The sequence below is a fragment of the Amphibalanus amphitrite genome, unplaced genomic scaffold (genome assembly GCF_019059575.1).
Source record: "Amphibalanus amphitrite isolate SeventyFive unplaced genomic scaffold, NRLGWU_Aamphi_draft 000157F_arrow, whole genome shotgun sequence".
Lineage (NCBI taxonomy): Eukaryota > Metazoa > Arthropoda > Thecostraca > Balanomorpha > Balanidae > Amphibalanus > Amphibalanus amphitrite.
This window is the reverse complement of record NW_024881652.1, coordinates 621,883-649,800: the sequence shown is the minus strand read 5'-3', so window position 1 is coordinate 649,800 and position 27,918 is coordinate 621,883. Positions and strand designations below refer to the sequence as shown.

The 27,918-nt window shown below is 45.7% G+C and overlaps 1 protein-coding gene across 1 annotated transcript; it reads right to left on the bottom strand.

The window, feature by feature from the left end:
- Window positions 1–3,402: 3,402 nt before the first annotated feature.
- LOC122383184 (trichohyalin-like) lies at window positions 3,403–25,054 on the bottom strand. The gene is made up of 6 exons (XM_043369345.1): window positions 25,042–25,054; window positions 22,599–23,072; window positions 21,927–22,116; window positions 17,792–17,893; window positions 4,364–4,420; window positions 3,403–3,439 (listed from the first exon to the last, which is right to left on the bottom strand). The coding sequence occupies exons 1-6, from the start codon at window positions 25,052–25,054 to the stop codon at window positions 3,403–3,405; spliced, it is 873 nt and encodes a 290-aa protein (XP_043225280.1).
- Between the last annotated feature and the right edge of the window lie 2,864 nt (window positions 25,055–27,918).

Genomic DNA, 27,918 nt, shown 5'->3' with positions numbered 1-27,918 from the left:
TGTGGTTGCCGAGTACACCGCATGGCGAGGAGAATAGGACGAGAGGTTAGTGATCTCCTGAATACCATCCCCCACTGGCGGATACAGTCGCCACCACGACCAAGATGATGCTGTCGGAGAACCCGTGCGTCCTCTGGACACTGCAGCAGAGCCGACACCTGACCACGTCGTCATTAGAAGCGGAAACAGCGGTACAGGTGACGTCACATGCCAGGTTCCTGCAACACACTCAAATCTGGTGAATACTACAGTGCAATACTTACGTGTGGCTCTGTGTGGCTATTGGCATGACCCGCAATCCGCCACGTGGAGGCTGCCACATCGGACTGCGTCTCTATTATCGCCCGAGACCCCTCAGGTAGTGCAGAGCCCACCATGTCCTGAGGGAAGACACGGCAGCCATATACGGCCCCGAGTAGCACTCGGTGTGTGCTACTCGCAGCCGATTGGTGGCGGCACAAACGGCCGTTGGGTGAGTCAGCTCTCCAAGCACGGCAGAGGCAGGCTTGTATAGCACTCATCTGTCGTGGATGGCCTACACCAGCTGATCGTGATGGCTGAAAATGTACCGGTGGGTCAGTGCACTGCCGTACAACGACTGGCGTTTTATCATATATTTTTCCATAATATGTCATTGAATAGATAGGTTTACATTCTGATAAATCATAATGTATGCTCGAGCTGGGAAGGTCACCCAAGCCAGCTCCGATAACATGTGCACATGTCAGTTTTCCATTTGTTGGCCCACGTACACCTGTCTGCCCGTGGCTGAACACTGGCTCCTCCAGAGAGACGGACACCCCACCGAGCGTCGGTCCCCGGGCTCTGGTCACCGTCATGGCGACAGCTGGCCGCGCGGGGAACTGGTGACGCCAACAGCGGAAGGAAAACGAGTCATGACGGGGACTGGTAATGCAATAATTATGAGTCTGGTGTCATTTGTGAATGCTGCTAACTACACATCGCCTCGTATCAAGTATATTCACAAACGTTGGAACATAAGCAGGTATGCATCATGCAAAAATAGCCCACCAAACTAACCTGTCTCGGGAGGCCTCTGATCCTGTGACGGGCGAGTGTGCGGCAGCTGAAATGCCGGACTGCCGGATTGGCTCCGGCGGTCGACGGGTCAGCTGCGCCAGAGCCGCACACCCGCCTCCGTCAACCTGCCGGTGCAGTAAACGGACAGGTGATTATTCCAGATGATTTATGAATGGTGTTTTTAGATTCAAGTAGTCAAAATTATTTAGAATAAAGGAAAGGTGGACTTGATAAAGCACAAAACTGAAGCGGGACACGGAAACAGGACACGATAACCGGACAATTGGTAAAATCAATAAGCAGATTATTCCGCTGGTGAACTCACGCACGCTGGTGGTGGGCTTGGTCCTGAGGCCGGCAGTGCTGGTGGCGGTGCTGCCAATACTGACAGGGAACCTGAAAGAAGGGAACCTAAAAGAAATCAATTGTGTAGGTGCCGGTAATACATATATTACCAGCACCTAGACAATTGATTTGTGTTTAGTGGCAGCTTATTTAGGTGCAAAAAAGTCGCATACTTCAGAGCATTGTAATTCGTCACTTTTTACAAGTGTATTTTATGAATCAATTTTCTACAGCACGTCAACTCGATATCCTCCTCAATATTCTATATACGACTCGATACTCGATATGCAGAAGAATAAAGCATATGCCAAACGTCATGCTAAAAGTTATTCAATGAAATTATTGCCTCAAAATGGAGTAAAACTCCACTTTTGCTATCACAACACTCTTCAATCGTTCTCCAATTTCACACTTGACTCTTACCACCCGAGGAGCGGTGACAGCGGTGTGGTGTCTTTCACCTTCTCAGCTGCACCTGAAATGAGATAGCTAAATTAAATGTTTTCATTAGAGATCTATAAATTGGTGGATATGATTGGGAAATGGTATGATCAACAGCTTGATTGTTATCAAGTATAGCTACCAAATGAATTCCAGAGCATCAATTCCCCTAACAAAAAAAAAAAACGTTCCCGAAACTAGCCTGTTTCGGGGGGCCTCTGATCCTGTGACGGGCGAGTGTGCGGCAGCTGAAATGCCGGACTGCCGGATTGGCTCCGGCGGTCGACGGCTCAGCTGCGCCAGAGCCGCACACCCGCCTCCGTCAACCTGCCGGTACAGTAAATGACAAGTTATTATTCCAGGTGATTTATGAATGACGTCATCTGCGTATTTTCAGTTTTACTTTCTTTAGCATCATGGACTACTGTATTACTAATACTACTAGTTACTATATTGCTGACTACTGCATTATCGATATATAGTAGTCTAGGTCGGCATGTAACAAAAAATCACTTTGCAAGTAAATGGCGAAGTACTTGTATGAACAGCATTATGACATATATATGTTTTCAAATATAACCTTATGTTCAATGATTGCGAAATGCAAAAGGTTCCAAAATTAATTACAAAATGATTGCATTTCGCAATCATCGAACATAAGGTTATATTTGAAAACATATAAAAAATCACTTTATAAAAATACACTTTATACAAATACGCAATACATAATACAAAGGACTGCACAAAAATACCAAAATACATATTTGAAATAAAAATATACGGGACACGGGAATAGGGACGCATGGGACACTGACTTAGGAAAATATGTTCATAACAATAAGCAGATTCCGCTGGTGAACTCACGCCCGCTGGTGGTGGGCTTGGTCCTGAGGCCGGCGGTGCTGGTGGCGGTGCTGCCAATGCTGGGACGGGATCTGAAAGACCAGAGATGAATATCCAGCACCTAGCTATTGACCGTTGATTGTTGGTCAGTTACGATTTATGTAGTACCGAGCCAAAAATCGCATATCGATGTAATTCGTTAACTGTCACACAATCTACAAAGTTTTGAGTAATCTACAAAGTACAGGACGTCTACGAGATATCCTATCCTTGAGATCCTATCTTTGAATCAATATTGGAAATGCAGAAGAGTAAAGCTCATGCCAAACGCTCAATAGGATCTTATTTAAATTTGAACTAAAATCGTCAAACTGCGCCACAAACGACTGAACAGAGCGTCACATTGGTCTCTGACCACCAGAGCGGTGTGTTGTATTTCACCGTCTCAGCTGCGTCACCGCCACTCACCCGTCTCAGCCGGTCGGAAACGGGAAGCTGAAATTGAGGGCCGCCATCAAAAATAAATAGAGACAATACAAAGGTCTAACCGGTAAATGATGAAAAAACAGTCACCTCCCATGAAGTGCAACTACAAAGGTTGAATCACAAATATGCATCACACAAGAAGCGTCCCTCAGACTAACCTGTCTTGGGAGGCCTCTGATCCTGTGACGGGCGAGTGTGCGGCAGCTGAAATGACGGACTGCCGGATTGGCTCCGGCGGTCGACGGCTCAGCTGCGCCAGAGCCGCACACCTGCCTCCGTCAACCTGCCGGTGTAGTAAATGGACAGGTGATTATTCACAGATGATTTATCTACGATATGATCGGCATGTTCCTAGTTGTATTTATTTATTTTTCACGTAAAGGGGACTAAATAAAAAAGGTACACGGGGACAGGACACGGAACGGAACACAGGACATTGACACATAAAAATATGTGTATATCAATAAGCTGATTCCGCTGGTGTACTCACGCCCGCTGGTGGTGGTCTTGGTCCTGAGGCCGGAGGTGCTGGTGGCGGTGCTGCCAATGCTGGGACGGGAGCTGAAATATATAAATATTTAGCACTTACACCATTTGTAGGTATACATCGTAACTTGTAGTTTTTTTTGCGACATGAAAACTGACTTACATAGGTATCGCTTGCAAGATTCCTCACAATATTTCTAAGATGATGGTAGGAATAAACTAACACTAAGCATACACAAAGCTGTTTGAGATTACTATCAAATCCTTTATCAATGTATTGATAACACATACACAATTCATGCGTGTCTGTCCACTGTCAGTACAATACTAAAACACTCACGGAGGCTGGTGGTGGTGATTCCGGAGCCGGTGGTGCTGGTGCTGGTGCTGAAGATGGCTGGTGGTGATGGTGGACCTAAAATAAATGGTAATTTTCATCAATATTTGCTCAAATTTTTATTTATATTTGCTGAGGTTCTGTAGAAAATTGAACACTTTTGAGATAAACGACCTCAGTTTTGACGTAACAGCCAAACATTTATGAGGATATGTTTGTTTCGTCGTAACAAGCCTTAGCCTGCTAATAACACAAACACGCAAACAAACAAACAAACAAAAAAAACACGCAATCGATATTTTAATGTTAGTTGAAACATACAAATGGAAACAACACAAAGGTCAAAGGTTTGGCAAAAGGGAGTATTTCTGGAGCCGCACCTACCTGCTGGTGGTGGACTTGGTGCTGGTGGTGGTGCTGGTGGTGCTGCTGGTGGATGGTCTGAAAGGAAAGAAATACAAATTAACCGCAAATAGATCGGCAACTGTTCAGAAATACAATGGGTTCACCTCTGAACCAGTCTAATGGTCAGAAAGAAAAAAAAATCATGACGGAGTCCGTTATCAATATTTGAGTGAGGATGGTACTGCAGTTCTTCCATTGCGTTGATTATGAAGAAGAAATTACTGACAAAATATCATGTGCAGCATAGGAAAAAAGTTTTTCGTTTTCAGTTTCAATCAAAGATCAGCCACTCACGGGGGCTGGTGGAGGACTTGATCCCGGAGCCGGTGGTGCTGGTGGCGGTGCTGGTGATGGTGGTGGACCTAAAATAATACAAATGTTTTAACCCGCGCCCCACTGGGGGGGGGCTATTTATAGCCCCCCTCCCGTTTTTCTGCAATAACTTCCAAACCGCTTGACGTATCGACGCCAAACTTTCAGTACCTTAGGCTGCATCAATTTGACACCTTGTGTCAAAATTTGAACTTCGTACCTACAATAGGTCGTCCGAAAATGACGTCAGAGTGACGTCATGTTCGGCCGATTTCGACGCAAAACATTGAACCACGGCAATCGCTCCCAAGAGCTCAGTTTTTAAGCTAGATCCAATTTCGTTGCATGAGAGGACTCAGAATAAACTGCGCTATCAAACTGCAATCTCGGATTTTCGAAATTTTGAAAATTTTGAAAATTTTATATAATAATATCCAAAATTTATATTTTTACATTTTTTTTTTCAAAAAGTTTTTGGCTTTTCGAAAAAAACCGGAATATATGTGATAGAACGCATTATTATGACTAACTCTAGCAAGTTTTAGCTAAATATCTTCAAAAATGGCCAAGTTTTACGCATTATTGCAAAAAATTCACTTTTTTTTAATTATTTATTTTTTAATCAATTTTGCAGCACGTATTTGACATCGTACGCCAATATAAATAGCACCATCGTGTTCCTGAGCTCAAACTGCATCCAATAGACACCTTTTTTGTTAAAAATTTTTAACTTCAAAATTTGACCTTTTTTGACCTGAAAGTGACCTAACATAAGCTAAATTCGACTCAAAATGACCTCAAATAACACAGACGACATCAAATTCGAAATCTCTGACCTAAATTGACCATAAAACATGTGTCACGTGACCGACGCATGATATAATATTTTCGTGACCTGTAATGACCTGACCTTGACCTGAAAATCAAAGTACAAGTTTGTTACCCTCAGGGTAACTAGAGCATCTGTTCCCGAGTGTGTGATCCAAAAATGAGCCTGGTCTGACTTGTAAGACGGCGGCCAGAGCCCAAAACGTGATCAAGCCAAAATGCTAATAATTTTTACTTTGACCTGACCTGTGACGTCATCGGTGACCTCGAGGTCAATAAAATTAGGTTTCGCTCGACAGTTTTTCCGGGGCTATTAGACGCCGTTTGAATTTTGACGATCGGCCTAGTAGTTTCGGAGTTAGGAGGGGGGGCTATGAATAGCCCCCCCCCCAGTAGGGCGTGTTATACGCAGACCCCAGTGGGGCGCGGGTTAATAACTAGGTACGCAGAGACCAATTAACGCCGCATATAATACAGATAGGCAATAAAACTGCTAACCACACAACCATTGGTTTGACGTTACATACGTAGGCCTAGGTATATTGTACCAAACTCTTCTTATATTTTGATAGAAATATTGTAAGAAAAAGGAACAAAAGATGATAATTGTGGTTATTTGACGCAAAAACACGACCATTCATAACACCAGTAAAACGATTTTTGGGCGAAGAACGAGCGAGCGAGATAGTGAGCCCTGCACGTGCGGAAGGGCGAGAGGGTACTTCCAACGGGGCTTGTGCAAAGCACCCTTCTAAACGGTCGCTAGCGGGGTGCCAAATTTGAACGCAATCGGCCCAGTCGTTCCTGAGATCTAGAAGCGGCATTCTGCACGTGCGCACGTGCAAACGGGGTCCAAACTGACTTTTGCACGGCACCCTACTAACCGGTCCCCAGCCGTGTACCAAATTTGAGCACAATCGGCCCAGCCGTTCTCGAGATCTGGAAACGCCCCCTGCACGTGCGCACGTGCAGTAGCACCCTAACTGCAACACATGGGAATGCATTGCCTGGCGGGTGCCTAACTGTATGCCAAGTTTCAGCGAAATCGCCCAAGTAATTACCGAGTTATTAAAATGGGAACAAATTTGACACCTCTTATTGTTGTATTTTGCACGTGCACTGGGGATGACCCACATGCATCGAGAGTATCCTATTTTTGGTAGAAGGGATGCAGTTGCCCTACAAAAACTATCGCAAGACAATCGCCCTAGCGGCTGCTGAGATATGAGCCTCTCAAAATCACTACTTTTGCAAAACAGCTTGAACACCCTTGACTTTTCACGTGGCACGTGCCACGATGGTCACTGAGATGTATCAAAAGTAGTCAATTACGGGGTAAAGGGAAGGGGCTACCCAACAAAAAAGACCGCAGGCCAATCGGTCCAGCGGTTGCTGAGATATAAGCCTCTCAAAAGCGTTACAGGCCGGGCCGGGCCGGGCCGGGCCGCTCATACTGAGATTTGTCCCGTTATATTGAAAAGACTTCGCTTCGCTCGCTGCGCTCGCTCGCTCGTAAAAATGAAAATTCAGAACTGATCGTCTTGCAGTTGAAAAAAAATCATCTAAGATAAAACTTGTATTCTATCAACATTCATTACAATAATTACCAAAAAATGTATTTCCTATTGACGAGTAAGGCGGGCGACAGTGTTCCCGCCGATATCACGTCTGTACTCACGGAGGCTGGTGACGGGCTTGGTGCTGAGGCTGGTGGTGCTGGTGGTGGTGCTGGTGGATGACCTCACATGTTGAGTTTTACTTGTTATTTAGGTATTGTAAGAAAAATATGGCGTTCACTTTGTCTTAACCCGTTTTGCGCTAATTATAATTCCTGATTGAATATTTGGTACAATTCAAAGTATGGCCTATCGGTATAGGTATGAATATGATGACAAAAAAGCAGACTATATCAATGTGTCTCGAACTTGCAACTAAAATAAAACAACTACGCTTTTATGGGCAATTGATGATAAGACACTTACGGACGCTGGTGACGGGCTTGGTGCTGAGGCCGGTGGTGCTGGTGGCAGTGCTGGTTGGTGGTCTGAAGGGAAAAAAATATAAATTAACCCATTTACGCCCTTCGTTGCGTTTTCGCAACGCAAGCAAGCGTCGACGTGATCGAAGCTTGAGAAGTGTGTAAAAGAGACTAACCGATGAGACAAGTTTCAGCGTGTGTAGCATGGTTGCGCGCATGATGCTACGCAGTTACAAGTCTGTGCGGCCGGTAAGTTACTGCCTAGAGCTCCCAGAGGGAAGTCGAAGGTTTTGTGAGTGATGACGTCACGAAAACCAAGATAAGTAGGCTAAGTGCTTAACAATATCGTAATGAAAATTGTGTAAACATACTCTGCAGAGTCCTTACAATAGCGTAGATATGCATTTTGTTAAGAAATAATGCTACAAAAAGGGTTTGTGACTATTTTCAAATATGACTACGGTCGCGTTGCGGGAACGCAACGAAGGGCACATGGGAAAGACAGCGGTGTTGCGAAAACGCAACGATGGGCACATTTGCAGGGTAGCGGAAGTATGAATATCAACAATAGACTTCACTCGTGATACGCTGTGGGTTCTCTCTTTCTCTCCCCCATCTTCCTCCCTCTCCTCCTCGTTCCCCAACTCTCTCCCTCTCTCTCTCTCTCTCTCTCTCTCTCTCTCTCTCTCTCTCTCTCTCTCTCTCTCTTTCTTTCTCTCTCTCATTTTGTAGCCATGAGGCTGTAGCGGCGGAACATCTTCAATTAAGGGCGGGGGGGGGGGGCACTGCCGACTTTTGGTCCCATTCTTTCCATTTCCATTTCCATGCAACGCCTATAGGGATAATGTTAAAATGGCAAAATCAAGGGGGGCACGGTGCCCCGGTGCCCCCTCCCCCCACGCTTCGCCGCCTATGCCATGAGGGTCGAGGGACGTGCATAGGTATGTTTATTGCAAGGTGCGTTCGCACGTAAAATGTTGCGACACATTTCATATTTGCTGGCTCAAACAGCCACAAACACTCCTTTCTTATTCTCTCGCAGATTTCGGCCTCGGGCTGTTACTAAGCAATGTGTCCCCATGCATCTGAAAATCGCATGGTAGGAAAAGGACCCATGCATCAAACGGTCGGCGATGCTAACGGAGCTGAGAGATAATTAGGTCCTTTGGAAATTGGATCTACTATGTACATTGTGCATATATAATGAATAAGGGGATGTATTCTGGTATCAGGCGACCGATAGGCATCGCCATTCTCTGGATAGAATCTGCTGACTACCAACATTTGCGTTAGAAAAGATAACTGAGGGTCGGCAAATATTGGGATAGGCCCCCTCTGGGGGTAGCTGAGCCCTTCGGCAGGGGTAATGAGGGCGGACCTGGGAAAATAATGATTTTTAGGATTCATAACTCGCATAGATTCATAAGCTGCTTAATGTAGAGTATACGCTTGTTTTCTTGCTTTGATAGGCTTTTTATCTAATCAGACCATTTTTAGAGCTAGCAGGATTATTGGAATTAGGGGAGACATTTGTCTGACCGGTTAATCGTAGACTGGAGACTGAGCCCAGCCAGTGGGCAGGCCACCCATGACCCACCCCCTTCCCCCCTCCCAAGCACTCACTGCACCCGGCTACAGGCGCGCTCCTATGTGAGCTGCCCGATTGCGATATACGTTGCCGGTCCAGCCCGGAACAGGGGGTTGAGGCGTGGAGGAGGATTCAACTATCCTGAAGATGGAAAGGACGGTTTGACGTCGAATCACCATTCTGTCCTGGCATTGTCTCGAGAAAGAGGTTACACGTGAAGGTCGCTGAGAGTGGGGCCATGAAAATTTTGGATTAGGTGTAAACATGATAAACTGGGAGTCGATTTGTTGTGATGCGCTACGCCTTACGCGGGTTATTTGTTAGAGCCGGATCGGTCCTTTTTTTTCTTTTTGCTGAGAGTGGGTACGACTAACCTGCAATGGAATTTAACTTTACTCCTAGGAGGGTGGTTAACAATGATTGCGGATATACGCGCATACGTGAGGCACTGGTTTACTCCCAATCCTCCGTTTAATTGTATTAGTGTGTGGTCTGATAGGTGGGGGTAATGGCTCTGTCTAGCTTCCAAAAAGAAAACATCACCCTGGATACGTGTCGACCACAACTTTAAATGAACAGCAATGGACAACGTAAATGGTTGATAATGACCGTGTTGCCATCTCCCCGTTCGCGAATCATGAAGTTATGCTTCCTCAATGAGGCTCTTAGGCGGGTTATAGAGCATGACGGATGTGGGTTCCGCATTTTCAAGCAATAGTTGTCAACAGTTGATTGATGTTTTGTCAAAACAAATTAGCATATACGGCAGTTCAGTGTACTTTATGTCCGTCTGGTGTGCCCGTCGTTGCGTTTTCGCAACGCTGATGGCGCCCGGTGTGCCCTTCGTTGCGATTTCGCAACGCATGTTTTTTACGTTTTTCTCGAAAAACTTTTGCTGCAGGCAAAAATTATTTTCGATTCCATGCAAGGCCCTGGTAGGAGCATAACATATTTTGATTTCGTCGATTTTCATGATGGTCAATATTCCTGGGCATAAATGGGTTAACCACAAACCGATGAAACTGTTATAAAATACGGTGGATTCACCTCTCAACCAGTCCTACGGTCAACAAAATCGTCACGGAATCCGTTTCCAGCGTTTTATTATTATATTTTATTGTTACAGCGTTTTATTTTATTATACACATATTCTTCCATGATCTGATTATGAAGAAGAAATTACCGAAAACAAATATCGTATGTAACATAGCGAGAAGAATAAGTTTTACGTTTTCAGGTTTCAATAAAAAAATCAGACACTCACGGAGGCTGGTGGCGGGCCTGTTCCCGGAGCCGGTGGTGCTGGTGCTGATGCTGGTGATGGTGATGCTGGGGACGGTGGTGATGGCGGACCTGAAAAAAAAAATACAAGCGATTTATTTATTGTATTTGACATGATCACCTTATCATACAGACAGAGCGGTAGCAATGTCTACGACAAAATGAACAAAATTGCTCTGACACTTATATGCAATACAAACAGTTTCGACACAATATAACAAAACCGTAAAATTTGTAACAAAAAAAAAACAAGTTCATGGTGCATTTCACACAGATAGAGGACTATTAGAAACAACAAAGAAGAGTCGCAATTTACAGTTTCGTATATCGAATCTAAATAAGTGTATCCAAGGCAATGACGGATCAAATTATTCCATTTGTTTCGTCTGTGTATCAATTATCAACGTCAAGCGTTCCTTTGCTAGAAACTAGCCACGGACGACAGTGCGCCCAATGACATCGTGTCCGAGCTCTCAGAGGCTGGTGGTGGTCTTCCCTGTGTATTTACTGAGACCTGCGGCGCAGCAATCTTCAGGTGCTGTATGCCAGAGCCATCTGTTGTCGACATAAGAAACTACTGAGTCGTGCGGTACAGCATGCTTCAGGCGCTGTATGCCAGAGTCATCTGTTGTCGACATAAGAAACTACTGAGTCGTGCGGTACAGCATGCTTCAGGCGCTGTATGCCAGAGTCATCTGTTGTCGACATCAGAAACTGCTGAGCCGTGCGGCGCAGCAATCTTCAGGTGCTGTATGCCAGAGCCATCTGTTGCCGACATAAGAAACTACTGAGTCGTGCGGTGCAGCATGCTTCAGGCGCTGTATGCTAGAGCCATCTGCTGGCTAGCGCTGAAACTACTGAGTCGTGCGGTACAGCATGCTTCAGGTGCTGTATGACAGAGCCATCTGTTGGCTAACACTGAAACTACTGAGTCGTGCGGTACAGCATGCTTCAGGCGCCATATGCCAGAGCCATCTGTTGCCGACATAAGAAACTATTGAGTCGTAAGGTACAACATGCTTCAGGTGCTGTATGCCAGAGCCATCTGTTGGCTGAAACTACTGAGTCGTGAAGTACAGCATGCTTCAGGCGCTGTATGCCAGAGCCATCTGTTGTCGACATAAGAAACTACTGAGTCGTGCGGTACAGCATGCTTCAGGCGCTGTATGCCAGAGCCATCTGTTGTCGAGATGAATAACTACTGAGTCGAGCGGTACAGCATGTTTCAGGCGCTATATACTAGCGCCATATGTTGGCTAAATATCAAACTACTGAGACGTGCGGTACAGGAGGAAACAGTGTGCCCGCCGATATCGCGTCTGTACTCACGGAGGCTGGTTGCGGGCCTGGTCCCGGAGCCGGTGGTGCTGGTGGTGGTGCTGGTGGTGGTGCTGGTGGTGGTGATGGTAGATGACTGGAAAAGAATCAGCACATTTTATTATAATTGTGATAGGTACACTGTAAGAAAAAGCATCGCTAATTTCTTTTCTAAACACGTCTTACGTTTTAGGGCATTTCTGACAAACTATTTGCCACAACACCTACAATGTATGGCCCATCTATCTACATTTTGTGATGAGAAATGAACTACGAATGTGTCTCGAAATTACGAATAAAATAAAATGTTTACGCTTTTATGGCCAATATATGTTATAAAACACTCACGGACGCTGGTGACGGGCTTGGTGCTGAGGCCAGTGGTGCTGGTGGTGGTGCTGGTTGATGGTCTGAAAGGAAGGAATAAAATTATAAATTGAGCCCGATTGCTGCATATATAATACATTACGGTGGTTTCTTTCCTTACCACATCTTACGATTAGAAGCTTCCTGACAGAATCCGTCATCAGTATTTGAATAAATATAATACCTACTACAGTACTTCACTTTATCTGATTATGAAGAGGAAATTACTCACTAGTCACTAAATCTCCTGTTTAAAATACAAAATCAGTTTTTCGTTTTCAGGTTCAAAGATCAGCCACTCACGGAGGCTGGTGGAGGACTTGATCCCGGAGCCGGTGGTGCTGGTGGAGGACTTGATCCCGGAGCCGGTGGTGCTGGTGGGAGTGCTGGTGATGGTGGTGGACCTGAAATTATACAAACGTTTTATTTGTTAGGTTCTTAGAGACCAATTTGCGCCGTATATAATACAAATACAATACAGCTGCTAACCACATAAGAGATATCACAACAATTGTTTTGGCGGTGCCTAAATTGTATCAATTGCTCGCTCATTATAATTCGATGAAAACCATACTACAAATGGTATAAAAAAACGATGACCGTGGTTATTTGACGTGGAACCGCGATCATTCATGACAAAATAAAGTCAGTACTGTTGTTATTGTAGCTAACAAAGATCAACTGAATTAAAAAATCCCTATTCATGTTTTCTATTATCTGCAAACATTACAATTGCCAAATATTTTATTTCCTATTAACCCTCGCCCCGTTGGGGGGGGGGGCATTTTGGCCCCCCCTGTGGTTTTTCCTGAATAGCAAGAAAACGGCGGCGCGCAGCGCCGCCAAATTTTCAGTACCTTCCCGGGCATCAATTTGACACCTTCACACCAAATTTCAAGTCTTAGGTCACCTTAGGTCAGGAGTTATTGAGGTCAAACTGAGGTCATGTTCGAGCAAAAATGAGCAAAAAACATGCAATCTTGAAACGCTCACCAAATCTACAGTTATCAAGCAATTTCAAAGTTCTTTATATGGTCTAGTAGACAAAAAGCGGCGCTACAAAACTGCAATCTCGGATTTTCAAAATTTTTGGTTTTTGACCAAAAAAAAAATCAAAAAATTGATTTTTTTAGAAAAACTTTGAAAAAATTCAAAAGATTTCCGAATTTCGAAAAACCGGAATATTAGTGATAGTCCCAGCGCTCTTCCATATACATACCAAATTTCAGATCGATATCTCGTTTTTTGGCCAAGTTATAGCGAAAAAACTTCAAAAATGATGACGTCAAATTTTTGAACTCAATTTTTAGCAATTCTAGACCACGTACGGCAAAACAAAGACCACCATTGAACTCCCCGTGACGAGCTGCATCGATTCGATACCCATTTTATGCAAAAATATTAACTTTGAAATTTGACCTAATTTGACCTGACCTTGACCTGACCTTGACCTGACCTTGACCTGACCTTGACCAAAACGTGATCTAAGCTGGCCCCAAAGGCTGCCTGACCCATATAATCGCATTTGTCATGTAAAATGGACCATAAAACATGTATCACACGACACTTTCATATTGTGACCCCCCCGTGACCTGACCTCTGTGACCTGACCTGGTATCAGTGACCTCAAATAGCAAAATATGTGTTTGAAGAACATTTCCCCATCGATGATTTTCAATGAAATGCATTTTACTCGATTTTACAACGCATTTCTTGAAGTGCCTGTAAACGGTGAAAATTGGACCTTTGACCTGACCTGTGACGTCATCGGTTTGACCTAGGTCAATAAAATTGGGTCACAAGGTAGTTCCCCGTTGGGGCTATCCAACGCCGTTTACCGCTTGTCGCTATGTTGCGTGGTTCTCGAGATCTTAGGGGGGGCCAAAATGGCCCCCCCCCCAACCGGGCGCGTTGCTCGGCAGAGCCCAACGGGGCGCGGGTTAACCCTCGCCCGCACATGGGAGGGGGGTGGTTGCCAACCCCCCCCCCCCAGGTAGTCTTTCTGCTCTGCACTCAACATTTTTAAAGCTAGAAGGCTGATTTTTTTGTATAGCTGCTCCTCTATCCTTTCTTGATGTCCACTGAAAATTTCAAGTTTCTGTGATTATTGGTTTCGGAGATATGACCTTGTTTTTCAGGTCATGTCATGACCCAAATGGCCCATTCTCAACATCTTTCGCTTGCCATGGGCCTTGTGAGCTTTTGACACCTTGATTTCGGCCTTTTTTGCCAGTCTTACCTCCCACCTATCATGGAACATGTTGTTCGACGATGTACAGGGGTCAAGGTCAGGGTCAAGGTCAACCTAGGTCATCTAAGATAATTGCGTTTTAGGCAAGCTGAATTTACTTTTTGTGAAGTTTTTTTTGACTGCATTTTTGGTAAAAGCTTCTCAGATCATGATTTCATGTAATATGGACCCAAAAACAATCGGTGCACACATCAGTATAAACACAGACACACACAGACATACAAACACATATAATTGACCTTGACCTAACTTGACCTGAAATGACCTCAGCAGCAAAATTCTGGTCGGGTAGTGTGACAAAGAGGTTCTAGCTGGCTTGGCACCAGAAAACAGCATCGTCATCGGTATTTGATAAGCAGCGCACTTGATATCCAACGGTGACCCAAAACAGCAATATTTTTTAGTTTGACCTGACCAGGAAGGTCAATGACTGACCTGAGAAGGTAAAACTGGGTATCATTGGATTCGTCTCTTCCCAAAGAATCTTTTTGGTCTTTACTGCTTAGCTCTATCTCCAACAGGAACGAAACGGCGCGGGGGGTGGCAACCCCCCCCCCCATGTGCGTTCTAGGATGGGAAAATAGCATGTGCGGGCGAGGGTTAACCCTCGCCCGCACATGCCATTTTCCCATCCTAGAACGCACATGGGGGGGGGGGGGCGGTTGCCACCCCCCCCCCGCGCCATTTCGTTCCTGTTGGAGATAGAGCTTAGCAGTAAAGACCAAAAAGATTCTTTGGGAAGAGACGAATCCAATGATACCCAGCTTTACCTTCTCAGGTCAGTCATTGACCTTCCAGGTCAGGTCAAACTAAAAATGTTGCTGTTTTGGGTCATCGTTGGATATCAAGTGTGCTGCTTATCAAATACCGATGACGATGCTGTTTTCTGGTGCCAAGCCAGCTAGAACCTCTTTGTCACACTACCCGACCAAAATTTTGCTGCTGAGGTCATTTCAGGTCAAGTTAGGTCAAGGTCAATTATATGTGTTTGTATGTCTGTGTGTGTCTGTGTGTATACTGATGTGTGCACCGATTGTTTTTGGGTCCATATTACATGAAATAATGATCTGAGAAGCTTTTACCAAAAATGCAGTCAAACAAACTTCAAAAAAGTAAATTCAGCTTGCTTAAAACGCAATTATCTTAGATGACCTAGGTTGACCTTGACCCTGACCTTGACCCCTGTACATCGTCGAACAGATACAGATACAGATGTGTATTCACGAATAATCCACAGTACACTGTGGCTTTTCATACTCGCACGTCGAACAACATGTTCCATGATAGGTGGGAGGTAAGACTGGCAAAAAAGGCCGAAATCAGGGTGTCAAAAGCTCATAAGGGCCATGGTAAACGCAAGATGTTGAGTATTGGCCATTTGGGTCATGACATGACCTGAAAAACAAGGTCATATCTCCAAAACCAAAAATTACAGAAACTTGAAATTTTCAGTGGACATCAAGAAAGGATAGAGGAGCAGCTATACGAAAAATCAGCCTTCTAGCTCTAAAAATGTTGAGTGCATAGCAGAAAGACTACCTGGGGGGGTGGCAACCACCCCCCCCCCCATGTGCGGGCGAGGGTTAACGAGTACAGCGAGCGACAGTGTGCCCGCCGATATCTTGTCTGTACTCACGGAGGCTGGTGGCGGGCTTGGTGCTGAGGCCGGTGGTACTGGTGGTGGTGATGGTAGATGACCTAAAAAAAGAATCAGCACACATTGAGTTCAAATTGTTCTTCAATGTAAGAAAAATATTGCGTTCACTTTTTTCTTAACACGTTTTGCGCTCATAAGCATTCCTAGTGGAATATTTGTTACAATATGATGTATGGTTGATCGATATAAAACTTAGTGATGATTAACCCGCGCCGGGCCTGTGCTCTGAGATTCCGCGCCGGGTCGCGGGGGTCTGAACACCCCCCTTCTAACTCGGCTCCTGGGCCACGTAGCGACACGCGGTAAGCGGCAATCGAAAGAACGTCCAAAATAAGGACGAAAACACTTCGGTCATTTTTGGGGTCAGGTCAAAGGTCAGGTCACCAGAGCTCACCAAAGGTAAAATGTTGACTATTTCAACATTTTGGAAACTTCCAACGGCTATCTCGGGAACCGATAGAGCTACAGCGCCGTGGAAAAGCGCATTCGATAGCCCTTTTACAGACCTTTCTGAGTAATGCTCTCAGATTTGACCTCAGGTCAACGGTTTAGCCTCCAGAGGGCAAAAACTCCAAAAATAGTCGTTTTTACGAAAAGCAATAGCTTTTGACTCAAAAGAGCCATGACATTACTTTTGCCAGCATCGTGTTCCTCGCGTCGAATGAATTATAATTTGACCTTGAAAGGTCAATTTAAAAATTTGACCTTAGGTCAAGGTCATGACCTGACCGGAAAAGGTCATGTTGCATATCAGTCGATCCCCAACGTCGAGCTGAACACATCTAAGGCGTTTTCAGCGCTCTAGCACGCCTTTATCAGAAGTTATTAGTGAAAAACTGTTCGATTCTGTAAGTGACCTGAGATGACCTCGGGGACATAAAGCGGGGTCACAGTTGCCATTTTCCGGTTCAGTGTGTCAATGTTATCTAATCTACATCTCGATGTATGAGGGTGTCTAGAATAGCGTTCGTGCAAAACAGACGCTTTTCAATTTTCTCCCGTTGACTTATAATGGAGAGGCCGCAAAATTGACCTGACCTTAGGTCACCGATATCGAAATTCCGAGATAGAAATTTTATAGATAAGGTTGCTCTAATTAATCGCTAAAAGTTTTGAGGCAATCGATCAATCGGTGTAGCTATGATGAACATTCTTATTTTTTATGAGGTGAGGTCACTTGGCGTGACCTGGTGACCTGACCTAAGACGACCTGGGTCTGAAATTTTAACAACATGTGCGGAAAAGATTCACGAACAGGTGTGCAAAAACGGCGGCGCTCCGCGCTGCCGTTTTTTAGATATCTGCAAAAAACCGCAAGGGGGTGTTCAAACACCCCTTTCTATTCTAGGCCCGGCGCAGGTTAACAAACTATGAATGTGTCTCAAACTTACGACTTAAATGAAAGATATTTGCTTTTATAGTCAATTTGTGATAAGATACTCACGGAGGCTGGTGGCGGGCTTGGTGCTGAGGCCGGTGGTGCTGGTGGTGGCGGGCATGGTGCTGAGGCCGGTGGTGCTGGTGGTGGCTTGGTGCTGAGACCGGTGGTGCTGGTGGTGGTGCTGGCAGATGACCTGAAAGGGAGATAATACAAATTGACCACAAACCGATAGAACTCCTATAAAATACAGTGGATTCAACTCTCAACGTGTCCTACGGTCAGAAAGGTCCTGACGGAATCCGTTATCATTGTTTTATGTATTATATCAATATTACTATTTGTTATTCCTATCGATCTGATTATGAAAAAAAATATGGACCACAAATCCTATGTAACATTGAGAGAAGAACAAGTTTTACGCTTCAGGTTGCATTCAACGATTACACACTCACAGAGGCTGGTGGAGGTCTTGATCCTGAGGCCGGTGGTGCTGGTGGTGGTGCTGGTGATGGTGACCGTGATGGTGACGGTGATGGTGGTGATGGCGGACCTGAAATAATATAAACCATTGAATCATTCTATATGACAGACGAAACGATCACCTTGTCATGCAGACAGAGCGGTAGCAATGTCTACGGCAAAATAAACAAAAATGTTCGGACAAGTACATTCAATACAAAAAGTATCGATAGCATATAGCAAGACCGTGAAATATATAACTGAAAAAATACATTCATGGTGTTTTTCATGCCAAGTAAAGGACTAGGTATTTATTGGTAAGATCAAAGAAGAGTCGGAACTGACAGTTTGGTAGACCAAAAAAATATCAATGTACCCAACGAAGACAATGGAAAAAATCAAATATTTCACTGGTTTTATTCTTATTTTTATTTTTAGTTTTTTATATTTTCTGCATCATTCAGCAACGCCAAATATTTTTTTTTCAGAGACAAGCAACAGGCAACAGTGGCCGCCGATATCACGTCTGTACTCACGGAGGCTGGTGGCGGGCCTGGTTCCGGAGCCGGTGGTGCTGGTGGTGGTGCTGGTAGATGGTGCTGGTGGTGGTGATGGTAGATGATCTGGAAAGCAGTCAGTAGGTTTTTAGATCAGCGTGTTATGCTCAGTAAGAACAAGCAGTAAGACAAACAGAGGAATTTGGTCAAAATTAGAACGATTGGAAAAAAACTTTTGAGTATTACATGTTCATTGCCATTTTATGATTCGACACTTACGGACACGCTGGTGACGGGTTTGATCCCGGAGCCGGTGGTGCTGGTGCTGGTGGTGGTGCTGGTAGATGGTGCTGGTGGTGGTGATGGTAGATGATCTGAAAGCAGTCAGTAGGTTTTTAGATCAGCGTGTTACACACTGTAAGAACAAACAGTAAGACAAACTGAGGAAATTGGTCAAAATTATGACGATTGGAAAAAGGTTTTGAGTTTTCCATGTTCATTGTCATTTTATGATTTGACACTTACGGACATGCTGGTGACGGGTTTGTTCCCGGAGCCGGTGGTGCTGGTGATGGTGATGGTGATGGTGATGGTGATGGTGATGGCCATGCTGGAGACGGTGGTGATGGTGGAGCTGAAATACAAGGCGCTAGTTATTAATGTGGTCTTTGATGTTTATATCTTAGATACAGCGCTAAAGAAGCGAAATCACAACCACAAATATTTTGAGTTAGCAGACAAATTGTAAAAATGACAATATTAATTGTCTTATAAAGTATAATAGCTGTGTTATCATTTCCGGTAACTCTAAGTCAATGGCAGTTCACTTGATAGTGGTTTCGGAAGCCGTGAAGCTGGACCCGACTGCCGCGGGTGTACTCACGCCTGCCGGTGGTGCTGGTGGTGCTGTCACTGCTGGTGATGGTGACGTCTGTGGTGATCTGAAACACCAGTGTCCAGTTTTAGGTCCCCTGATATTGACAGCCACACCCGCCGCGTCGCTACCGCTATCCCACACCGGGTCTGACAGTGGTGTGACGTCACTCCCACACCCGCCGTGTCGCTACCGCTATCCCACGCCGGGTCTGACAGTGGTGTGACGTCACTCCCACACCCGCCGTGTCGCTACCGCTATCCCACACCGGGTCTGACAGTGGTGTGACGTCACTCCCACACCCGCCGTGTCGCTACCGCTATCCCACACCGGGTCTGACAGTGGTGTGACGTCACTCCCACACCCGCCGTGTCGCTACCGCTATCCCCCACCGGGTCTGACAGTGGTGTGACGTCACTCCCACACCCGCCGTGTCGCTACCGCTATCCCCCACCGGGTCTGACAGTGGTGTGACGTCACTCCCACACCCGCCGTGTCGCTACCGCTATCCCACACCGGGTCTGACAGTGGTGTGACGTCACTCCCACACCCGCCGTGTCGCTACCGCTATCCCACACCGGGTCTGACAGTGGTGTGACGTCACTCCCACACCCGCCGTGTCGCTACCGCTCCCACACCGGGTCTGACAGTGGTGTGACGTCACTCCCACACCCGAACTGCTGGTCCGACCGAGTAAACAGCCAGGTCCGGACCGGCCATTCAGTATCGCTCTGCCCGCCACAGAGACTGACCAACAAATAACACGTCATTTACCGTATACCGTATGTTTCAGAGCCTATACTCACGGGGCGGTCAGTGTCCATGGCGCCGCTCAGTGACTGACCAACAAATAACACGTCATTTACCGTATACCGTTTGTTTCAGAGCCTGTACTCACGGGGCGGTCAGTGTCCATGGCGCCGCTCAGTGACTGACCAACAAATAACACGTCATTTACCGCATACCGTTTGTTTCAGAGCCTATACTCACGGGGCGGTCAGTGTCCATGGCGCCGCTCAGTGACTGACCAACTAATAACACGTCATTTACCGTATACCGTTTGTTTCAGAGCCTATACTCACGGGGCGGTCAGTGTCCATGGCGCCGCTCAGTGACTGACCAACAAATAACACGTCATTTACCGCATACCGTTTGTTTCAGAGCCTATACCTACTCACGGGGCGGTCAGTGTCCATGGCGCCGCTCAGTGACTGACCAACTAATAACACGTCATTTACCGTATACCGTTTGTTTCAGAGCCTATACTCACGGGGCGGTCAGTGTCCATGCCGCCGCTCAGAGACTGACCAACAAATATCACGTCATTTACCGCATACCGTTTGTTTCAGAGCCTATACTCACGGGGCGGTCAGTGTCCATGGCGCCGCTCAGTGACTGACCAACAAATAGCACGTCATTTACCGCATACCGTTTGTTTCAGAGCCTATACTCACGGGGCGGTCAGTGTCCATGGCGCCGCTCAGTGACTGACCAACTAATAACACGTCATTTACCGTATACCGTTTGTTTCAGAGCCTATACTCACGGGGCGGTCTGTGTCCATGGCGCCACTGTGACTGACCAACAAATAGCACGTCATTTACCGCATACCGTTTGTTTCAGAGCCTATACTCACGGGGCGGTCAGTGTCCATGGCGCCGCTCAGTGACTGACCAACAAAAAACACGTCATTTACCGTATACCGTATGTTTCAGAGCCTATACTCACGGCGGTCAGTGTCCATGGCGCCGCTCAGTGACTGACCAACTAATAACACGTCATTTACCGTATACCGTTTGTTTCAGAGCCTATACTCACGGGGCGGTCAGTGTCCATGGCGCCACTGTGACTGACCAACAAATAACACGTCATTTACCGCATACCGTTTGTTTCAGAGCCTATACTCACGGCGGTCAGTGTCCATGGCGCCGCTCAGTGACTGACCAACTAATAACACGTCATTTACCGCATACCGTTTGTTTCAGAGCCTATACTCATGGGGCGGTCAGTGTCCATGGCGCCGCTCAGTGACTGACCAACTAATAACACGTCATTTACCGCATACCGTATGTTTCAGAGCCTATACTCACGGGGCGGTCAGTGTCCATGGCGCCGCTCAGTGACTGACCAACTAATAACACGTCATTTACCGTATACCGTTTGTTTCAGAGCCTATATACTCACGGGGCGGTCAATGTCCATGGCGCCGCTCAGTGACTGACCAACAAATAACACGTCATTTACCGTATACCGTTTGTTTCAGAGCCTATACTCACGGGGCGGTCAGTGTCCATGGCGCCGCTCAGTGACTGACCAACTAATAACACGTCATTTACCGTATACCGTTTGTTTCAGAGCCTATACTCACGGGGCGGTCAGTGTCCATGGCGCCGCTCAGTGACTGACCAACTAATAACACGTCATTTACCGTATACCGTTTGTTTCAGAGCCTATACTCACGGCGGTCAATGTCCATGGCGCCGCTCAGTGACTGACCAACAAATAACACGTCATTTACCGCATACCGTTTGTTTCAGAGCCTATACTCACGGCGGTCAGTGTCCATGGCGCCGCTCAGTGACTGACCAACAAATAACACGTCATTTACCGCATACCGTTTGTTTCAGAGCCTATACTCACGGGGCGGTCAGTGTCCATGGCGCCGCTCAGTGACTGACCAACTAATAACACGTCATTTACCGCATACCGTATGTTTCAGAGCCTATACTCACGGCGGTCAGTGTCCATGGTGCCTCCCCTGGCCGTGACGCCGGCGGCTGAGGCGCCGCTCCAGATCCTTCCTCTCCTGGCGGTGTCGGCTCTCCTGCTCCTCCAGCTCCTGGCGGTGTCGTTCACTGAGCTGAAGCTGCTGTCGGCGGTGTCTTTCGCTCGCCTCGAACAGCCTCTGACTGAGACGCCGATCTTGCCGCTCCTCGTCAGATTCTGCAGCAGATCAGGGCCAATACAATTCACGTCGTTGAACAAGCTGGCCAGAGAAGGACAGGGAGACTATGAGTTCTTGGACTGATGGCAGATAAAAAAAAAATAGTAGCGAACAGAGTCAGAGACATCCCTTAGGGCAAAGGGACAGAGAAAAAAGAGGGACAAAGACGATTCTGACACAGATCAAACGTATGTAGAAATATTTAAAGATAAATACCTTAGGCTCTCGTAAAGATAAAATGTGTATTTATTTTGTAAATGTAGAAAATGAGGACTCAGTACATAAGAAAAAATTAGCTCAATTCGGCCAGCTTTCGAAAAGTATTTACAAAACGTTGTGAGGGTGTCTCAATAAGGTTCGGGTCAAACAAATCACCAGTTTTCTCTCCCACGTAAATAGCGTGGTTGCTCAGAAAGCGTTTGACGTCTGATTGTTTCAATGTAAATTCGTTCACCATCTGAGTTCTAAGCCTGCCGCTAACCTTCCTCGTTGGGGTGTCTCTGCTCCAGCTCTCGTGGCTGTCTCTGGTGTCTCTGTTCTAGCTCTCGTGACTCTCTCTGGTGTCTGAGCTCCAGCTCTCGACACTGCTGCTGCAAGGTCTGCTGGAGGTCTTCCCACTGCTGCTGGTGGCAGCGGTCCAGCTGCCTTATTTGGTCCTCATTTGGCATGTTGATGCATCTGGTGTCCCCCCTGTGCTGCTGATGAAGCTCAATGCGCTCCTCATAGTGACGTTCGTCCAGCTCCTGCCACTCCTTGCCGTGCTCCTGCTCCTGCTGCCGACGCTCCTCTGCGTGTTTCTTGTTCAGATCGCTGCGACTGTGTGCGGCCCCTCGCGGTTCCAGCTGCTGACATCGCCCTTGGCTTGGGCGAGGAGGACCATCTGATGGCCGCTCCTCCTCATCGCAGTGCTGCTCCTCGTCTTCGATCTCTCCGTCGCGGTCACCATGCGGCGAGTCTGGAACACAGCAGATCAGGCAGAAGTCATATGCTGGGAGGACGGTCGATAGGCGACCAAATCGAAATAAAACTGGATCACTATTCATAGTACAATGTAAAAGAACTTGTGTTATGGCATGCCATTTATCAGCATGGGCAACAGAGTTGCAAAATCTAGTTACTTCGCTCAACATTTTTTTATGCATTTGTTTTTACGATTCGTTACGATTTGCTCAAATAGTGATTTTTTTATTTTTACGATTTATTCCAATAATGAACACTGCATCGTGCATCACGGTGATAATGTAACAAATAAGACACTGACTCGCGGTACTGTACCTACAGGACTAAAACTGTTCAGTATCAGCGTCATTACTATCGCCATCTAGCCCATGATGTTTGATAAGAACACAGGACGGCAGTCGGTGGACACTGGACAGGGTACCTACTTAGAGTGGTCGGGTTTAGTTTTTTAACCCGCGCGGGGCTGGGGTCTCCAGCCGAACGCGCGGGGCTGGGGGGGGGGGGGGTAAATTTTACCCCCCCTGTTATCTCCCGAACTAATGGTCCGATTTGGAAAATTCAAACGCCAATCGAAAGCTCTCATCACGAACTACTAAAAACATGTACTTAATTTAAAGTTTGAGGTCAAGGTCAAGGTCAGGTCAAGGGTACAAATTGCAAGTTTCTACAGTATCGGCCTTGCACCGTAGTTGCCGAAGAATGGAGTCATGGACTGAGACTGATCGCCCAAAACGTGTTCTTAGGCTACCAAGACAATATTCGTTGCATACAATATCATTCAGAGGTCAAGGTCAAGGTCAGGTCAGGTCAGGTCAGGTCACCAAAAAACAAAATATAGAAAAGGGCATGTGCGACACATGTTTTATGGGTCATTTTACTCATAGAATTCAATAGGCACACTCAATAAGTGATATGGACCACCTCTGGATGAATTTCAGGTCGAGGTCAGGTCAAGGTCAGGTCAAGTGAGGTCAAATTTTGAAGTTGGTTGTTAAGGCCTAAAAAGGTGTCTATCTGATGCAGTTTTTCACGGCGAATCGAATGGTGCTATTTTTGTTTCCGTACGAGGTCTAGAACTTCCAAAAAAGTCATTTTTCGAAAATTTTGTGTGTCGTGACGTCATAAAATTTTGAATAACTCCCACATTTTTGAACCGATTCTTCTAAAATTTGGTATGTAGGTGCACATAGACCACTTCTCTGACATATATTCCGGTTTTTTCGATAGACTCAAAATTTTGGATTTTATAATGATTTTCCCAAAAAAATCAGTTTTTTGAAAAAATTTAGGCCAAAATCCAAAATTTTCAAAAACCGAGATAGCCATTTGATAGACAAAGTAAAATTACGTATAACCTTTTTTGTTACGTCTTGATTCCTTTAAAAATGAAGATGTTAGCGGCGTTTGAACTTTTGCCGTTTTTGAGGCGAAAATGGCGAACATGACGTCACTAAAACGTCAATTTCTCAAAAATTTTCTGACGGATTTCGCTCAAATTTTCAGGGAACGTGTCAAATTGATGTAAGAAAAGGTACTGAAAGTTTGGCGGCGCTGCGCGCCGCCGTTTTTGAGATATCGCAAAAATTCGCGAGGGGGGGTAAAATTTACCCCCCCCCAGCCCCGCGCGGGTTAACCTTCGCCCCAGTGGGGGGGGCATATGTTACCACCTTGTCACGTTTTTTGCGTGTAAATAAAAAATCACGGGGCGTGCCGCTTGGGGTAGCTTTTGGTACATCAATTTTGGACAATGTGTGAAATTTTTGACCCCAGGTCATGTCAGGTCAGGTCACCAGGTCAAGTTAACTGACCAAGCCTAAAAAAGTATGCGATCATGTCCAACCTGCAGTGTTTATCAGAAAGGTTTCAAACTTGGTGGATTGCATGATGTCATAGATGCCTACAATTTGTATATCTCGGATTTTTTATATATGTGACCTAAGGTCAGGTCAGTGTCGTGACCTTACCATTATAAGGCATTGGAGGAAAATGAAAATGTCTCTAGATCCGTGTGTACGCATAGGAACAGTCCAAATATTTCAGAATCACAATGATTTGGACCACCCGTGATGACCAAGGTGTCATTTTTGCTGATAGCCTCTAGAAAGGTCATCCGAGGTCATTTGAGGCTACAAACAGATTTTTGCCAATAACTCTCGATTGGAAAGAGATAGATCGCTGGGGATGGCCTCATTGTGTTTGTCTTGCCGAGACGCATCGATTGATATGCAACATGACCTTTTCCGGTCAGGTCATGACCTTGACCTGAGGTCAAATTTTCAAGTTGACCTTTGAAGGTCAAATTATAGATCATTCGACGCGTCTCGGCGAGAGGAACACGATTCTGGCAATAGAAATGTCGTGGCTTTTTTTTAGTCGAAAGTTATTGTCGAAAAACACTTTTCGTAAAAACAGCTATTTTTGGAGTTTTTGCCCTCTGGAGGCTAAACCGTTGACCTGAGGTCAATTTTGATGATAACCTTTTCATAAGAATATTTCAAAAGCTATCGATTGCTTTTCCATTCGTTTTTCTAGCTATCATAGTTCCTGAGATAAATGCATGTTTTCTGAGAAATATAATGACATTTGGCAAATTTTGACCTTTGATGACCTCCAGTGACCCCAATATTGTTCTAAGATGAAAATGAGCCAAGTACTTTCAAACGTACGCATTGAGAGCTATCGACTGCTTTTTACCGCGTCTTCCTAGCCCTCTTAGTTTTTGAGTTAGAGGTGGGTGGTAACATATGCCCCCCCCCCCCACTAGGGCAAAGTTGGCTGAGACCGCCACTGGGGCGGGGGTTAACCCTCGCCCACGCATGCCATTTTTCCAAAGTAGAGCGCACATGGGGGGGATGCTATACCCCCGCGCCATTTCGTTCCTGCTGGAGATAGAGCTCCGCGGTAAAAACCAACAGATTTCTTTGGAAGAGACAAATCCAATGGTATCCAATTTTACCTCAATGTGTAGTCATTGACGTTTCAGGTCAGGTCAAACTAAAAAATGTTGCTGTATGGGGTCACCGTTGGATCACGTGCGGTGCAGTGCCCATCATATACCGATGATGCTGCAGTATTGGTGCCAAGCCAGCTAGAACAGCTCTTTGTCACACTATCCGACTAAGTTTTTGCTGACTGGGGTCATTTCAGGTCAGGTTAGGTAAGGGTCAATGTTTTGTGTTTGTATTTCTGTGTTTGTGTCTGTGTATAGTGATGTGTGCACCGATTGGTTTGTGTGTCCCTGTTACATGAGATCATGAATTGAGAAGCTTTTACCAAAAATGCAGTCAAAGAAACTTAACGAAAAGTAAATTCAGCTTGCCTAAAACGCAATGTTTAAGATGACCTAGGTTCACCTTGAACCTGACCCTGACATCTTTACATCGTTTCATTGACCTTTGGTGACCTCGGTTCACTTTTCAAATTTTACATGCCTCAAGGCCAGTTTTTGGAGCTGAATTCGAATTTAGCAACCATATGAAGATTTACAAAGTAGTTTTGGTGCCTTCGTTACATGTTATGAAGCTGTCAGAGGCGGTTGACACCTACAACGAATACCCGGCAGAACCCCTACTGATTGACCTGACCTGACCTGACCCGACCAGGCCTAAATGCATGAAGACATTATCTTTGATTAAAAACTAACAGGATATTCGTGATCAGCACCCCGAATAACCCAGAGTAGCCACATTTTACGACGTTCTAACAGGTCCCGATTTTTCCGACTTTTGGGTCATTGACCTGACCTGGAAGGTCAAACAATGACCTAGGACCTTTAACCCGGCCGGGCCCGGGGGTAATCCCAACCACCGCAGCCCGGGGGGGGGGGCGTTTTTCGCCCCCCTGTCTAACTCCGTAAATAAAGGAGCTACGGAAACGAAAGCGATACCAAACGAAAGGTCCTTACGAGACGATTCTAATGCACCCAAAATTTTTGACCTCAGGTCAATTTTCAAGGTCAGAGGTCAAGGTCAAAGGCCAAAACCGGCACATGTGTAGTGATCTCAAAGTAAGCATTCTAGAGGACGGCAGGCTGCATCAAACCGGCAAAATTGGGTGTCAAACGAAAGAAGAGAATCTGAGGATTCTGAAAATGTGCTCCAAATTAAAGGTCAAGGTCAAGGTCACGCTCAAAATTGACCTCAAACTTGGCACTTTTTCGTACATCTTGCGTGCCAACTTCCAAGATGTTTTGAAATGTTTTGAGGCTTATCAGTTCCCTATTTTTGGTTCACCTTACAATACAAGGCTGCTCAAAGGTCAAGGTCACAGAAGAGTATCCCTGCTAGAGGCTATTTCACTGATTCAAGTAAGTAATAATAAATAAGACAATTTTGCCATCCGGAAGCTCTAAATGAAGGCTTAGAGGAAAATAGATGCCAGATTTGTGATCAGCGGGTACAAATCCATCATAAACGACCTTTCATGTGTCAAGGTCAACCAGAGGTCATTCGAGGTCACATGAGGTCAACATGAAACTTGACCTTTTCCGAACAAAATATATATCATTCGACGCGGCTTGACAAGGCGAATGCGATGGTACCACTGCCGTAGCTCTAGGACCATTTTTGTCGAAGTTATTTGCGAAAAACTAAAACCACATTTCGGGGTCGTTGACCTGACCTCTGACCTCAGGTCACCGAAACTATTTTTCTATTTTTCTCTAGGTCAAACGCTACACAGCCGTGCTCGTAATTTGTCTTTATCTCTAAAACTCTATTTTTAGCAGCTATTTGAAGTTTGCGTCTGTGACGCCGAAGTTTGCCGTGCAGGGGTCTAGAAAAATGGACCTTGTGACGTCATCAAGGGGGCTAGGTCCAAATTTTTTACTTCAGAAGATGTCA

What these genes read in the sequence shown, in the direction of transcription:
- LOC122383184 (XM_043369345.1), bottom strand. An exon ending in ACCTCCACCAGCCTCTGTGA is followed by an intron (nt 4,421 to 17,791) that starts GTGTGTAATCGT and finishes CTTTCCTTTCAG; the next exon opens with ACCATCCACCAGCAGCACCA. An exon ending in ACCAAGTCCACCACCAGCAG is followed by an intron (nt 3,440 to 4,363) that starts GTAGGTGCGGCT and finishes CTACACCGGCAG; the next exon opens with GTTGACGGAGGCAGGTGTGC.